The 16,843-nt window shown below is 41.1% G+C and overlaps 1 protein-coding gene and 1 long non-coding RNA gene across 5 annotated transcripts in view; one reads left to right on the forward strand and one right to left on the reverse strand.

Moving 5' to 3' along the window:
- Positions 1-16,843, forward strand: part of RUNX2 (RUNX family transcription factor 2) — a 113,577-nt gene that overhangs the window by 12,347 nt on the left and 84,387 nt on the right. For both annotated transcript variants that reach the window (XM_030555247.1, XM_030555248.1), the window contains exon 3: positions 1,973-2,077. In XM_030555247.1, coding sequence (XP_030411107.1) covers positions 1,973-2,077 — 105 coding nt within the window. The remainder of the gene's footprint in view (positions 1-1,972; positions 2,078-16,843) is intronic.
- Positions 1-16,843, reverse strand: part of LOC115648112 — a 38,746-nt gene that overhangs the window by 10,074 nt on the left and 11,829 nt on the right. For 2 of the 3 annotated variants that reach the window (XR_003999464.1, XR_003999466.1), the window contains exons 2-3: positions 8,453-8,568; positions 2,032-2,124 (exon numbers count right to left, since the gene is read on the reverse strand). This is a non-coding gene — a long non-coding RNA (uncharacterized LOC115648112). The remainder of the gene's footprint in view (positions 1-2,031; positions 2,125-8,452; positions 8,569-16,843) is intronic. The other variant, XR_003999465.1, reaches the window with a different exon arrangement.

A 16,843-nucleotide genomic window follows, 5' to 3' on the forward strand; every position in this document is an offset into this window, starting at 1 on the left:
TCTGTGTAGCTAAGAATATCAAGTAGGGAAAAGAAAACTCGCCCCCTTTCAAATTAGATGTGCTCAACTTCCTGTAGTTAGGCTTTGGCAGAATGATAATTTAGACATGCGCACAGGCCTTGGCAGAAGGCAAAATATAGCCCTTTATATGAAGTGTGTGTTTTTTGGCCATTGTATTGTGCAGAGATATTTTTGGAATAGAAAATCTTGCAGTACTTGTCTAGTTGTAGAATGAATTTTCAAGCTGTCACAAGCAGTGTGCTTTATCGTATTGTTTTTTTTTTAATCTAGACAGGCTTTTACGGCCATTTGACATATTAATAAAACCATAATATGGTAGGACCAAATTCTGTCTGCAGAGGCACTTGGAAACACCCATAGATGTCTGCAGTAGCCGCCCCTGTACAAATGGGTGAATTTTTGTGTAAGCAATAGGTTAAATTCCTACTATTCCTCTATAGTTACTCTTCTCTGCAATTTCAGTTTTGAGAGACCTGCAGAAGGTTCTGTCTCTACCTTTTTCTAGGGTAGCGAGGAAGAGGGCAGCCAACTGCTTCCACATGCTCCCATTGCTGCCTGCTACCAGAATTTAACCTTTTTGGTTTTCCGTTCCCTCTGCCAGAGCCTGGAACTCACAGACTTCACTCTCACTAGTGTCTGTTAGAGAAATGGGCGCAACTAGAGCACAATTCCACCTGGAAAGTTATTTTACTCTACATGAAAGTTTTATTCTCTTGAAACAGTCTCTGTAGCTTGCTCTTAGGAAAATATGGCCGAGACCGTCTGAAGTCGTACGCTTGATAGTAAATGATGCGTGTCTCAGATAGGTTTTGAAAGTATATGACTTGGCTTGAAAAGAAAGATCAATTACTAAATTTGACAGCCAAAGACCTGTTCTTTATTAGGCTTTGAAATGATTGCATTAAGTTTTGCGCTCTTACATATTGTTTAAGATTTGTGTTTTGATTGACTGCCTTCAGAGTCAACGAGAGGGGGAAAAAGTCACTGGCCAAAAAAAAAAAGTTTTAAGATTCTGGTAAAGTAGCAGCTTAAATGAGCAGTAAGGCCTGAGATTGCTGACTGTTTTATTGAGTCACTGTTGTACGCCCACCTTTTCCTGTCTTGAAAGAGTTTGCAGTTTTGACTATCTGACGTGACTAACCGTTGCATATCTAACTGATTACAACTGTCAGTGAGTCTGCAGAACAGAGGCCAGTGTCTTGGGAGAATGTATGCTGAGATCTAGTCTTTTGGTTTATTTATTTAGTTCTTCATTTTGCCAAAGGCTGCAGATCATCGTGTACAATGTCTATGTGAAATGGAACACTGAAAAGTTAAAATGCAGATTTGTATAGAAAATATTTTATACATACAAAAACAATTTCTCACAGGCAGTGGATAGATATTTACAGATTTAATAGATGGAGTATATGTAAGGAAAAATTTCTGCTCCAGTAACAAAGATAGCATCATATCATGACAGGCAGATTAAGGATGGACACGCAAAATGTTAAATGGTACCCACGAGGAATATATATTTTTTCCTCAAGTCAAATAAATAAAATGACAAAACAATCTGAAGTAAATAACATTAGGAACAAATTCTGCTGTCTGTCACCCCACAGTAAAACGTAAATAACTCTGTTGAGCTGAGTTGCTTTGGATTTACAGTGACGTAATTGAAAGCCAAATTTGGCTTATCCTCAGCAGTGAATTACTCTTGTTCTATCACTGTGTCACAATCTAATATTAAATAAGAAATCTTAAATTGTCAACACTTGGATGGTATTACTGATATTAGAGTATAACTGAAGGGGAAGAAAACTCCTATGATTAGTTTGTGTTTTTAATTTTCATGACTGTGGAAATGGCTGGGAAGAATTGTAAACGCCTTTTATTCTTTGCTGCCCATGCATATGTCTGTTTTCATGTTATGGTCATTCCTCATTTATTATTTTTGTTCTCTCTGTAGGGAAGAGTTTTACCTTAACAATAACTGTCCTTACGAACCCCCCGCAAGTCGCTACATACCACAGAGCTATAAAGGTTACAGTGGATGGACCAAGAGAGCCAAGGAGTAAGTACTGGGTTCTTCTTTATGCTCTAATATCTGCTGATGGGAGTCTGTAAAAGTAAAATGTTAATTTTGTTTAATAGAGTGTTATAGCTGAATTACATTTCTTTGTGAAATATAGATCCCCATTCGGAAAAATACTTAAGCACATGCTTAACTTTTAAGTATGTGAGCAGTTCCATTGAACTCAGTGGGACTACTCATATGGTTGAAATTAAGCATGTGCTTAAATTCTTCTGAATTAGGGCAACACTGAGCCTTATTTTCATGTACACTAAGGCCCCTTTACACCACTCTGGCGTTATAAGGGAACTTTGGAAATAGTGGGCCTGATTCTTATTTATGCTAAGGGCCCATTATACTGCCAGAATGGTGTAAATGGGCCTTGGTGTAAATGAGAATCAGGCCCACTGTTTCCATGTATCATTTAATTTTCGGGACAGTAGACCCAATCCAGCAAGGTGCTGAGTGCCCTCAAATTCCATTGACTTCAAACTGAGGAGACTCAGAAGTTAGCAGATGCTCAGTGCCATGCAAGATCAGTCCCAATTGATGGGGGTGGGAAATGCTTCTTTGCTCAGGATTTCTTTTGCTATCACACACTTAATGCATCTGGCCCAATGGCCAGTGGTTAATCATGTCACAGCTGAAATTGGATTTTCCTAGCACAACGTCCCTTTCCAACTGTGTACTTACCACAGATCCTGGGAGCTAAGGAGCGAAATAAGTAACCATAAAAGCCCTAGCATGTTGACAGCGCTGTCTTTGTGTATTTCCCAAGCACAGAGAATGTGTTTAATTAAAAAAAACCGGACTTTCACTCACCTTTTATAACATGCACATGCCTTAATTATCAAAAATCTATTTGAAATAATTGCTGGCTTTCTTGTTATGACATTTGTGTTTGGTCATGTTCCAGTAATTGTTATAGATAGCTCCTACTAATAGATACAGTCAGACCTGGTTAATCTATCTTGGTTCATCTGTCTGGCTGGCAGATTTAACTGGTAATCAATCTTGTATCGTGCAGGTACCACTGAGGACCCAGTCCTAGATTTTTTCTTAATCTAGCTAGAAACTGTGTTTCCAAATTGATTGGAATTAACCAGGTCTAGTTGTATTTAAAGTATGTGTAGAGATTAAGGATTATTTGATGAATAGCCACATTAAAAATATCTCCTAATGGAAACATCTCAATTCATTGTTTTGTCTTTGATCAGCAAATTCAGACTAGACCTTTTAGGGTTTATAGGGAGTTTACTTAAAATACTGCAAGGTACAGGTAGGTAGAGTTTGTAACACAAGTGAAGTGGCTCTCAGGCCAGTACAGCTGAATTTGCAGGTCCTTCCCCTAAGATTGGGAGAAGTGGTTTAAAATGTCTTCTGCCTTACATAAGACCTGCCCTGTCTGCATAATTTTCCCCTTGATCAGTAAGTGAGAACAGTCAAGTGACTCTTGCTCTTATGGATGCATTTCATTCCATAGATGCCTCTGGTGCTGCCTGCTCTTGTTGGAGGTTTTCTGCTTTCAGGTTACATTGCAGAGAGTGTTTTGTCTTGTCTTACTCTCTTTTGGTAATTTTTCTGTTCTTGCTAAAGATGCCGTGTTCACCTGTGACTGCTGGCCCTGTCTAACCTGCCTGGAGACTTCGGGCTAAATGTGTTCCTGGTGTAATGCCAAAGGAGTTAGTTACATCAGGAATGAATTTGGCTAATCCATTTAGGGGCTGCTTCCATGTGTTGATGCATCCATGAAATTGGATATCTCCAGGCAGAGGAGACAGTGTGGGCTTGGGGGTGGAGGGTGAAGAATGTTATAGAGAGTAGCATCTGAATAGACGGGGATGGCACACACTGTGGGAGGAATAATTTAATTAGCTGGGACCTGCACCATCACAGTAAGCAATTAAAAAAAACCTCAGGCTAAGTTCATGTATCTTAGAAATCCTATTTTTAAAACTACTTGATTTTTTACTCTAGTCTCTTTGGGACAGATCTTCAGCTGTGATGTGCATCTACTATTCTTAAGTGTGGATGCTCGATAACTGAAAATCAGTTCCTGTAGTTTCGATGGAGTCCACTTGTATGTAGCTTCCCAGTCAGTCAGACGTGGCCAAGAAGGGCCAATTCAAGTTTAGAATGTTGTTTGGCTGGTTTATGATGCTCATTTCCAGAGTTGGTTGCTTTGGTGCAAGCTCTGTTGTTTTGGACTGATGCCAAGATATGGGATCATAATAGCTAGAGACTCACTAGTTCTTTGAATGGGAGTCATTGATGTGAATTTTAGTGAGGAGAGCAGCTTTGGAAAATGGACTCTTCTGTAGAAGCTTCACTGACGTGTTTTTCTTCTGAGAATTCCTGCATTAATTTCTGCTCTTTAGTAATTGCATTAATCAGTGTAATAAATTTTGGCACCTGCCTTGCATGAGGAAAGCTAGGTGGTTGGGGGCAATAATGACTTCTATTCAACAAGTGGCTCTAATAGCGATGTGTTTTTCTTAATGATTATATATCAGCAAACAATGCCCCTCTTTGCCAGGACCTGCATTTCACACAAATGTCTGAAGCATGTTATTCTATTTTCCTCTCTCTGGCGGCTAAACCAGGGCTGTCACATCACAAACAACTTCTTTTCTTAATATACACATCTGGCGTTGGCAGTTGGACCAACTTCATAAGAGCACATGATCATCATTCATTACAAGATTAAAAAGTACCCCATGGCATCATTGATGTTTTTTAACTTTGATCTTTTGCAGTTGTGATTCATCTCAGTTATAAAACTTCCCTTTAAAGGAACACAACTGATGACTTATTAGAACCTTCATCCTAAGTAGCGTAAACATAAAATTATGCACATCTTTACAGAATGTCATTTACTTGGGTTGCCAGCTTATCATTTTAAGACATGACTTCAAGCTTTAGATCCTGAATTTGTAAGGCGTGTTTATAGGCAAGGCACTTTGACCTTCTGTTGGCAAGTTGATTCGAGAGAACAAACACTATATGTTTTCCAGCAGCAGCAGCAGCAATAATACCATGACAGATATTGCAATCATGACCTGAGGAGGTGCGGAACACTCATGGCACCCAGTGACTTCAGTTGGAGCTTTGGAAACTCAGCAGTTTGGAAAATCAAGCTCTTAATATTAACTCGGTTTAGTCGTATTAAACATCTGCTTGTAGAAGCTTGCTGCTCTCACCTCACTCGGTTTGTTGTATTTTAAAATTTTTCAAGATGATGGCGTCAGGTTGCCTTAGTAGATTGAGTCTAGAAAGTGAACTGGTAAAAGCTGCCCTTTTTACATGGGGGAAAGGTGAACCTTTTCCTGTGTCTCTTTGTAGGAAAGAGGTTTTTTTTGACTAGTTAAGTCTCAGTGTTAGCCAGAATGCAGTTCAGGGAGTTCCACACTGCTGCACTACACAGTCTTTGTGTTGGATTAGGACAGAGCATGGCATGCCAGGTAATGGAATCTGGAGAGTGGATGGGGTAGGGATCTTGGGGACAAATTTGTGCCTTCTCAAATACCTGACATATCCTGTTATGTAACCGCCCCTGTCTTTAATGTACCGGACTTATAAAATGTAGTCTCCAAACTGATAGACTACATTTTGTAATCCACTCAAATGGAAGTGAAATTTTGAGCTTTCAGCCAGGGACAGGGTTAGACTTGCGGGGGCCCAGGGCAGAAACTAAGGAGCAGGCTCCCACCCTGTCTCTCTTACCTGCTCACACATTGGATTTCTGTAACCTTTCTGAAGCTGAAGCCCGAACCCTGCCATGGGAGGATGAAGCCAAAGCCTGAGCCCTGCCACGTGTGGCCCCCTGTAGCATGGAGCCCTGAGCAATTACCCTTCTTGCTACCCCCTAACATCACCCCTGTTTTCAGCATATATTAATTGGTAGGGGAAAAAAACTCTGCTTTCATTAGACTTGTAGAATATTATCTGCAGCCAAAGCCTGTGAGGTACACACGTGATGAAAGGTATGAGCAAACATTGTCTTTTTGTCTGTGTGCTCTACAAAAGACAAGCAAAAGCTAGCAAGAGGAGCTGGTCAGTCTGGGTATTAACTGTTTGGCCGACTGGCTTATAAAATGCAGAGCAGTGACTGAGATTTTTGAGATTCTTAGACTTAGAACCATAACAGCTTTTAGGAAGTTCTCTCTCCTTTCTTCCAAGGGGTGGGGGTGGAGGGGTAAGTCTGAGGTTGGTGGAATGTGCTTTAGAGTAGAACAGCTTTAAATCTCTTTCAGTTTTTTTATTTTTTTATTTATTTTTGACTGACTGTCAGGAGCTGGGCTGGTGGCCAAGCAGGAAATGACACATCGAGAGGCATTTGTGTTGTGCAACATTTTGTGGAACTGATGCAAGGCTACATTGCCTGTTTACACATTCCTTCACTAACAGACTGCATGGCAGTAATTTTATTCAGCGATACATGGCATGCTACGGCAAGGAGCTGGATCCTTCACATCTTTTTATGCAGAATTATCACAGCAGTTAAAACATGCAGTGTGTCCCCTGTTTAGAATATTCTCTGGCTTGCTTTCAAAGACTGCTTCAGCAACCCCTTCTTAACCCAATATTTACTGATTTGAATATGTTTTTCCACTGCGGTAAGTTTGTGTCGTGCCAGGAGATGTGTAGTTTTCAGAACAAGAGCACATTTTACATATGCACAAATTCCACTTTATACTCGTAGTTTATATTAAACATTGCTTAAAAAATGTTTTAAGCTATATGTATTCCAGAAACTGAACACAGGTTAAATATGAATGTGGTAATATGTTGGCGTAGTCAGGAAATTTTCATTTTAAATTAACATTGAGGTCCTTGAGCTATTATAAAAAGGCTGCTGGATTCTCATCCAAGTAGAGGTTAGAAAGATGGAGCCTGATTCCAATCTCTTTTACTCTGTTGAAATCAGATTATTCTGGCTTTCTACCAGTGTAAATGAGAACAAAATAAGGACCAGCAGGGGCATGGTTTGAAAGTTGCTGTTACTGCCACTGATGGGTCTTGACCTCTGTGTTACGAGCAGCTCCGTTCTGTAAGATGTGAGCTGGAATGTGATCATATGGCCTTAGGAATGTTCAGCACTGCTGTGCTATGCTGTTCAAGTTCGTACACCACGACTATGTGCCATGTAACATAATCTACTAAGGGTCTGATCCTGAAAGTGCAAAGCACCGACACCACTCATTATTTGCTCTGGGATTTGCAGGTGCTCAGAACCTCTCCTGGGCAGGCCCAGGGTTTCTTAAGCCAGTAGTTCCCAACATTTTTCTTTCTAAGCTCACAGCTCCCTCCTTCCCCCCCCCCCACACTATAAAAACTCCATGGCTCACCTGTTCCACAACAACTGTTTTCTACATATAAAAGCCAAGGCTGGCGTTAAGGGGTAGCAAGCAGCACAACTGCCCAGGGCCCCACACCACAGGGCACCCCACGAAGCAGAAGCCGCAGCTGCACAAACTTGACCAGTGTTGCCCACGTGCTTGCCTCTTCCCCTGAAGATATTTTTACAGATGAAAGGGTAGCTCAGTGTTCATAACCATTCAGTTCCTATCCTTACTATTGGGGCGGCTAGTGAGGATGATGATTATTGACAGCTGTCATTAATGAGATGGACACTAGTTTACCAGGAACTGCACTGAGACCACCAACTTCATTTCATGGAGGTCACCAACCAGTTTTCAGCTGATCATACCTTTTGATCCTTGGCTGGATAGCTGAGGAGAAAGACTGAGCCATGCAGTTCACCCATAACCTCAATTTTGTACAGTGCAGTTGTTTTGAAATCTACATGATCCATATGGTTTTTGTCAACCTGCTCTTCAGGAGCACACCGCTGCCCAGAGATGTCTGGGAGGGGTGCTGGCTGACCATGTATTTAACTACAGAGGGAAAATCCTGCAGAAGACTATATAAAAAAAAGCAAATGGATAAGTCTGAACAGAAAATTGCTTAAAACACCATCTCATTTGGTGTATAAGATGATACCACAATATCCTCCAATGTTGCAATTATTTTATTTGTATTACAGAAGCCCTTTCAGGCCCCAACTGAAATCAGGACCCCATTGTGTTCAATGCTGTACACATTCACAATAGGAGGTGGTCCAGCCCCAAACAGCTTACAACATACACTGAATAGATGGGGGGAGAAAGGGATGCAACTAAATAATTCTAGGCAATAGCAGAAGTGAGGGCATTCTATATCTTCACATGGCGCAACGTGAGGGGGAGGACAGCAAGAAAGCAACTGTGATCTGCAAAAGACAGTTCTGACAGTTAAAAAACATTACTAGTAGTTTTGTTATACCGGCCTTGCAGCAGGATCCTACAAAAAGGCATTAAAAAATATATATCTTACCTTTATATAGTTTATTTCCTTTTCAGATCCATTCTAAATTTCTTTACAAGCTTTAGATATGGAAATCACTTTGTTCCCCCTTGAAATGCAGTCATCCCAGAAGTGGAACATGGGAGCTGTTTGACAGTACGCAACCATAAGAAAAAGAAACTTTTTTGAGGAAGTGAAAAAGAATATATCTAACTTAAAATTCGTATGTGTCTGGCAGTCTTAGTAATGATCCCATATTTGAATTTGCCCAGAACACGAGAACAAAACCCCCTAAGCCTATGAAAAGTGCTGGAATCTCTAATGAGTACAAATATTCAGCTCCTCTGTTCTGTGTCTCATCTAACATAAGCCATCTCAAGCAGTACAGTGTCTCCACTACTATCAGAGAGTTAAATGAATCACAAATACCACTTCTTGAAGGTCTATCGTCCAAGTCAAGATCAAAACCTGAGGTGGCTTAGCTGCAAGCCTGGTGTTTCACAACGTCTCCACCTCACTAAAACATTGTAGCAATACATAAGCAGCCGAAAGTACGGAAAGATGATAATACTCTGTGTGATTGTTATAGACAATATGGCTTGAAGAGCAAGTGGAGAGGGGAGGGTTCCGTATTGTGCCAATGTCCCCACTTTCTTTTCCAACCATAATATAAAAATGAGGACATTTCTGTTTTCTGTCCCCAACTCAGCTGCTTATGTGCATGTGAGACGCCAAATACGTATGATGAGTGGGATTTTCCCTTTTGTTAGTAGTGTGGATATTCGTCCAAGCAAGGAAGAACGAAATCTAGCAATAAAAAAGGCTTACATGCCTTTTGCTTAAAAAAGAAAAAAGAAAAAAAAGCTGGTTGTGCCTACAGCAGCTGCAAGATCAGAAAAGAGTATCAGTCTTCATTGTATTGATGCCAGCTGCATATGGTAGGCTTGCTTTAGGGTCTACCGCTAGTACCGAGCTTTTCAAAATGCTTGCCAGGTTTGTGGTGTTGTCCTGCATCAGCATATTTTACCTCTTTCTTCCTTAGTCAAACTTTTATACTAACCCCTCGCCTTGCCTCGGCCATGCAACTTGTTTCACAGCACCATGTACACCCTTCTCACTGAATATCACCAGCTCAAGTGGTTTTGCTGCCTCCAGGCCTCCTGTCACGCAGTGCCAGATTCTGCCAACTTTACTCTCGAGTCGCCTTATTTTTCGCATCGCCCCATTCATTTCATGGGGACTCTTCAGTATGAATAAAGCTGTCAAATCACAACCACAATCAACCGGTACTAATTAGTTTGCTACATTTTTTTTAATCTTGGTGCCCTATCCAACTTCTTATATCCCCAGTGTAGTGGAAATGATCCTGAATACCACCACCAGTGAGAGTTCAGAGGCTAGTAACATTGTCTTTCTGAGCTAAACAGGACAATAACCATCTAAATAAAATAGTATAGTTGGATTTAAGAAAGGGCTAGATAAATCTCATAGTGACATTTGTAACTTAAGGTGCTAAAATACAGGAGTAACCCAGACCCATGTTGCCGGGTCAGGAAGAAATTATTTCTCTATGAACAACATTGTATACCCAGCGGAGGTTTCTTGGGAAGCACCATGCATAGGATAGGCCATTGCCAGAGGTAGTGTGAAGTGTACAGTACAAAACCTGATGGGCAAAATGTCTGCTCCAATACGGTATAATTTATGGCCTAATTTTTCAAAAGCAGGCTGATTTTTCTGAAAGTGTAGACTCTCTAAAATCTTCAGTAAATTGTAAATTGGGCAAAAAGAAAAACATGTACTCAAAATAGTCTTTTTTTGAAAATTCAGCCCTATATTTTTAAGTGACTCAAAAGTAACTAAAAAACGGAGCGCTGGAGATAAAATACACCCCCACTCTTGCTAGGATGTACAATTAATGAGGTGTGTAGAGGGAAAAGGAAGTGCTTCTCATGGCAAAGACTGTATCTACTTTTGTGTTTGTTCAGCACCCAGTAATAGTGAGGACCAGATTTTGATAGGGGCTTGGTGGCAATAGCGTCTTACAAATAAATAAGAAGTTTAAATAAATGAAAAAGTATATTTTAGGCAAAAAAACATAGGCAGGAGTTGTAGACCAAGCTGGATGGGCAAGCATCTCAGAGAGGTGATTAAGAAAAAGCAGAAAGCCTACAAGGAGCGGAAGATGGGTGGGATTAACAAGGAGAGTTACCTTAGTGAGGTCAGAACATGTAGGGATAAAGTGAGAAAGGCTAAAAGCCAAGTAGAGTTGGACCTTGCAAAGGGAATTAAAACCAGTAGTAAAAGGTTCTATAGCCATATAAATAAGAAAAGAAAGAAAGAAGTGGGACCGCTAAACACTGAGGATGGAATGGAGGTTAAGGATAATCTAGGCATGGCCCAATATCTAATAAATACTTTGCCTCAGTCTTTAATAAGGCTAATGAGGAGCTTAGGGATAATGGAAGGATGACAAATGGGAATGAGGATATGGCGGTAGATATTACCACATCCGAGGTAGAAGCCAAACTCGAACAGCTTACTGGGACAAAATCGGAGGGCCCAAATAATCTTCATCCAAGAATATTAAAGGAACTGGCACATGAAATTGTAAGCCCATTAGCAAGAATTTTTAATGAGTCAGTAAACTCAGGGGTTGTACGGTATGACTGGAGAATTGCTAACATAGTTCCTATTTTTAAGAAAGGGAAAAAAAGTGATCCGAGCAACTATAGGCCTGTTAGTTTGACATCTGTAGTATATAAGGTCTTGGAAAAAATTTTGAAGGAGAAAGTAGTTAAGGACATTGAGGTCAATGGTAATTGGGACAAAATACAACATGGTTTTACAAAAGGTAGATCGTGCCAAACCAACCTGATCTCCTTCTTTGAGAAGGTAATAGATTTTTTAGACAAAGGAAATGCAGTGGATCTAATTTACCTTGATTTCAGTAAGGCATTTGACACAGTTCCACATGGGAAATTATTAGTTAAACTGGAAAAGATGGAGATCAATATGAAAATTGAAAGGTGGATAAGGAACTGGTTAAAGGGGAGACTACAACGGGTTGTACTGAAAGGTGAACTGTCAGGCTGGAAGGAGGTTACTAGTGGAGTTCCTCAGGGATCAGTTTTGGGACCAATCTTATTTAACCTTTTTATTACTGATCTTGGCATTAAAAGCGGGAATGTGCTAATAAAGTTTGCGGATGACACAAAGCTGGGCGGTATTGCTAACACAAAGAAGGACCGGGATATCATACAGGAAGATCTGGATGACCTTGTAAACTGGAGTAATAGTAATAGGATGAAATTGAATAGTGAAAAGTGCAAGGTCATGCATTTAGGGATTAATAACAAGAATTTTAGTTATAAATTGGGGACACATCAGTTGGAAGTAACAGAGAAGGAGAAGGACCTCGGAGTATTGGTTGATCACAGGATGACTATGAGCCGCCAATGTGATATGGCCGTTAAAAAAGCTAATGCGTTTTTAGGATGCGTCAGGCGAGGTATTTCCAGCAAAGATAAGGAGGTGTTAATACCGTTATACAAGGCACTGGTGAGACCTCATCTGGAATACTGTGTGCAGTTCTGGTCTCCTATGTTTAAGAAGGATGAGTTCAAACTGGAACAGGTTCAGAAATGGGCTACTAGGATGATCCGAGGAATGGAAAACCTGTCTTATGAAAGGAGAGAGATTGGCTTGTTTAGCCTACCCAAAAGAAGATTGAGGGGGGATATGATTGCTCTTTAAAATATATCAGCGGGATTAATATCAGGGAGGGAGAGGAATTATTTAAGCTTAGTACCAATGTGGACACAAGAACAAATGGATATAAACTGGACACTAGGAAGTTTAGACTTGAAATTGGACAAAGGTTTCTAACCATTAGAGGAGTGAAGTTCTGGAACAGCCTTCCAAGGGGAGTAGTGGGGACAAAAGACATATCTGGCTTTAAGACTAAGCTTGATAAGTTTATGAAGGGGATGGTATGATAGGATAGCCTAATTTTGGCAATTAATTTAGCAACTGAGCTTTGATTATCAGCAGGTAAGTGTGCTCAGTGGTCTGTGATGGGATGTTAGATGGGTTGGGATCTGAGTTACTGCAGAGAATTCTTTCCTGGGTGCTGGCTGGTGAGTCTTGCCCACATGCTCAGGGTTTAACTGATCGCTGTATTTGGGGTCAGGAAGGAATTTTCCTCCAAGGCAGATTGGCAGAGGCCCTGGAGGTTTTTCGCCTTCCTCTCCAGCATGGGGCACGGGTCACTTGCTGGAGGATTCTCTGCAGCTTGAGGTCTTCAAACCACAATTTGAGGACTTCAATAACTCGGACATAGGTTAGGGGTTTGTTATAGAAGTGGATGGGTGAGATTCTATGGCCTGCATTGTGCAAGAGGTCAGACTAGATGATCATAATGGTCCCTTCTGACCTTAAAGTCTATGAGTCATTTGAAATCCAAAAGTTTATCATTGCTTCACTGTTGAAATTCCTAGGATATCAAGCAAACTCTCCCTTATCAATTAAAATAATTTTCATTCCTCGGTGTAAAAGTTGACTATATGGAATGTACTTTCTGCTTTCACACTCATTGCTTTAGACAGACTCTCATATGTCTGCTCTGTGGGTTATGTTCAGGAGAGTGCTTGCTTTTGTACATCTGTGTGTGTGTGTGTGTGTGTGTGTTATCAAACACTTGTTTGTAAAACGAGCATCGTAATGAAATTGGCACCTTTCCATGTGAATGTTTTGGACACACAGGAGGACTGAAAGACAGACCCATGAACGTGAAGTTACGCTGTGTTTCAACTCTTGAGTTCGGCAATCAAAATGAGAGTCATTTGAAAAAGACAAGGATAACATTTTCAAAAGTACCACAATGAAAATGAGACTTAGGCTTCTAAGTCACTTATTGAAAATGTTACCCTTAATATAGCTTTGCACTGAGGTTTTTCGTCACACCAGATTAAGATTAAGAATTTCTTCCATATAGCTCACACTCATTAAATCGTGTGTTCCACCATTCCATAAGTACTTGGTTGAACCAGTTAGTCCAGGGATCAGCAACCTCTGGCATGTGGCTTGCCAGGGTAAGCACCCTGGCGGGCTGGGCCAGTTTGTTTACCTGCTCCATCCGCAGGTTCTACTGATTGTGGCTCCCACTGGCCACGGTTCACCACTCGAGGCCGATGGGGGCTGTGGGAAGTGGCGCGTGTCATAACTCTCCTACTCAGATCTGAACCTTAGAGTTCAGAACATGAGAAGTTAGCATGAAACCTCCAAACTTAATTACCAGCTTGGATCTGATAGCGCTGTCACCAGCCAGAAATTTTAGTGTCTAGCTCACTCTGGTCTCCCCAAAACCTTCCCTGGGGGACCCCAAGACTCAGATGCCCTGAGTCTCACTACAAAGGGAAATAACCCACTTCCCTTTCCCCTCTTTACCTCCTTCCAGATTTCCCTGCCCTGGGGACCCTAGGATACTTCCTGCTTCAAGTCCTTGAAACACAAGTACTGAGAGATCAAATCTCTCTCTTCCCTCACCCAGAGGATATGCAAAGTCAGGTTTAGTAAATCTAACACAAAGAGATTTTTCCCCCTGACTTCTTCCTCCCACCAATCCCCTGGTGAGCTGCAGACTCAATTCCCTGGAGTCCCCACTAAAGAAAAAACTCCAACAGGTCTTAAAAAGAAAGCTTTATATATAAAAAAAAAAAAAAAAACATTAAAAATAGTCTCTGTATTAAGGTGACAATATACAGGGTCAATTGCTTAAAGGAAAAAAATGACTAAACAGCCTTATTAAAAAAGAATACAATTTAACACATTCCAGCAACTACACACATGTAAATACAAAAAAAACAATATAAACCTATTGTCTTACTATCCTTGTACTTACAACTTGGAAACAGAAGATTAGAAAGCCTGGAGATAGAGAGATCACTCTCAGAGCCGAGAGGGCCACCGAACCAAGACAAAGAACACACACCCAAAACTTCCCTCCCTTGACATTTGAAAAATCTTGTTTTCTGATTGGTCCTCTGGTCAGATGTTTCAGGTTACTGTTTGTTAACCCTTTTGTAGGTGAAAGAGACATTAACCCTTAGCTATCTGTTTATGACACCCCCCCCAAATTGCAGACAGTGGGGAACCTCACTGGCAGCGATTTTTTCCTAGAACGTTAAAATAAACAGATTAATACAACACATGCACCTTTACATATACCACTAAGTATATAACTAACAGGCTTTTACATTTTAAGAACACTTTTTAACTACTGGATTCTGGGAAACTCTCACAGGAGAGAGCATCAGCTACTTTGTTAGAAGCTCTTGAAATGTGCTGAATTTCAAAATCAAAATCTTGGAGAGCTAAACTCCAATGAAGAAGTTTGTTGTTGTCCCCTTGGCAGTATGAAGCCACTTTAGCGCAGCATGGTCAGTTTGTAGCTGGAACTGCCGTCCCCAAACATATGGGTGTAGTTTTTCCAGGGTGTACACAATAGCGTAGCATTCCTTTTCAATGACTGACCAGTGACTTTCCCTCTCAGACAGTTTCTTGCTGAGAAACACGACAGGATGGAAGTTGTGATCCGTTGCATCCTGCATGAGAACTGCTCCTATACCATGCTCAGATGCATGCGTGGTTACTAGGAATGGCTTGTCAAAGTCCGGGGCCATTAGCACAGGGTCAGACATGAGCGTTGCCTTAAGTTGGGTAAAGGCCTTTTGACACTCATCAGCTTCCTGCCGCCCCCATTGGCCTGGGAGCGGCAAACCGCGGCCAGTGGGAGCCGCAACCGCGGCCAGTGGGAGCCGTGATTGGCTGAACCCTGCGGACACAGCGGGTAAACAGACTGGCCCGGCTGGTGAGCCACGGGCCAGAGGTTGCCACACCTGAGTTAGTCTCTCCTTTTGGAAGGTTGAGACATCTAAGAGAAAGATATTGCTGAGTAAGTGGACAGATTTCTTAGCTTTAACGTACACTTTAAATATATATTACACACAAAAAGCTATTTAAAAGAACGTTATTCAGGTTGCGAAGTCAAGCACTCAGAAGTGAGGAAATGCCAGAATTAAGGTTGCCTGTGCAGCTTCAGTATTGCCTGCTTGTGCATATGCATTATGATACAGTCTTTAATTACATGATCACATACTACTTTTTCCATAGGACCCCTCCCTCATTAAGTAAACAGAATGACTGATGCTTACTTAATGAGCAGCTATTCAATATCATGTTTTATCTTCATAGAACAAAGTGTGGCCCCTGCCTTATTTACTGCATACTATTTAAATCCTACTCTGGAGACAGAATTATTCCTTTCCCTCTGGGCTTTCTCTGGCACTCATCACTATAACGATCTGAGTGCATCACAAATATTAATAAATTAATTTTCACAAAACCCTTCTGAGATGAGGGGATATTATTATCCTCATTTTACAGATGGGGAACTGAGACAACGGTCAAAAATATCCATAATTTTGGGTGCCCCATTTGAGATGTCTAGGACCTGATTTTTGAGAGTACTTAACATTATATAGCACTTTATATGTTCAAAGCACAGCTGCCATTGACTTCAGCTGCAGCTGTGATTGCTCAGCACTTTTGCAAATCAGAGTCTAGGGTCTCAAGTTACCTACGCAGAAAATGAGGAACAGTTAGTGGCCACCTGTGAAAAGTTTGGTTTAAGCAGCTTGACTAACATCCCACAGAAACTTTGTGGCCAGTAATAAAGTGGAATCCAATTATCGAGGGCAATGTTCTACTGTCTTAACAATGAAACCTCATCCTGCAATCCCCTGCCACATTCGCGGTACACCTTCCAGCTTCTGCAGCAAATGAAGCAGAGGTCTTACAGACATCAGTCTCCTTTACTGTACAACCCTGATTCGACACAATCTCCAAAGCAGATCCATCCTGTGCATTGAAAGGGGCAAAGGTCTGTTAGAAAAATAGTGTGTTGATCATGTCACTAAAGTTTGTCTCATAATGCATAGCACATACGGGGCAAGTTTAAGTTGCAAATGCAATCTTAATTATGGTATTTCCTAACTTGTGAGTTCTTGACTTTGCTACTTTAATATTATTTTAACATAGTTTGTGTTTGTGTGCAATTGCCTAGGTTTTTTAAAAAGGCAAACTGAAAAAAAAATAGAAATTCCATCATGTGGCATCATATTTACATCCATATAGACCAGGGATCGACAATCTTTGGCACACAGCTCATCAGGGAAATCTGCTGGTAGGCCAGGACGGTTTGTTTACCTGCAGTGTCTGCAGGTTTGGCTGATCGCAGTTCCCACTGGCCACGGTTTGCTGTTCCAGGCCAACGGGGGCCTGCGGGAAATGGCGTGGGTTGAGGGATGTGCTGGGCTGCCACTTCCTGCAGCCCCCATTGGCCTGGAATGGTGAACCGCG

This window comes from Gopherus evgoodei, chromosome 3, assembly GCF_007399415.2.
Source record: "Gopherus evgoodei ecotype Sinaloan lineage chromosome 3, rGopEvg1_v1.p, whole genome shotgun sequence".
Taxonomy (NCBI): Eukaryota; Metazoa; Chordata; order Testudines; family Testudinidae; genus Gopherus; species Gopherus evgoodei.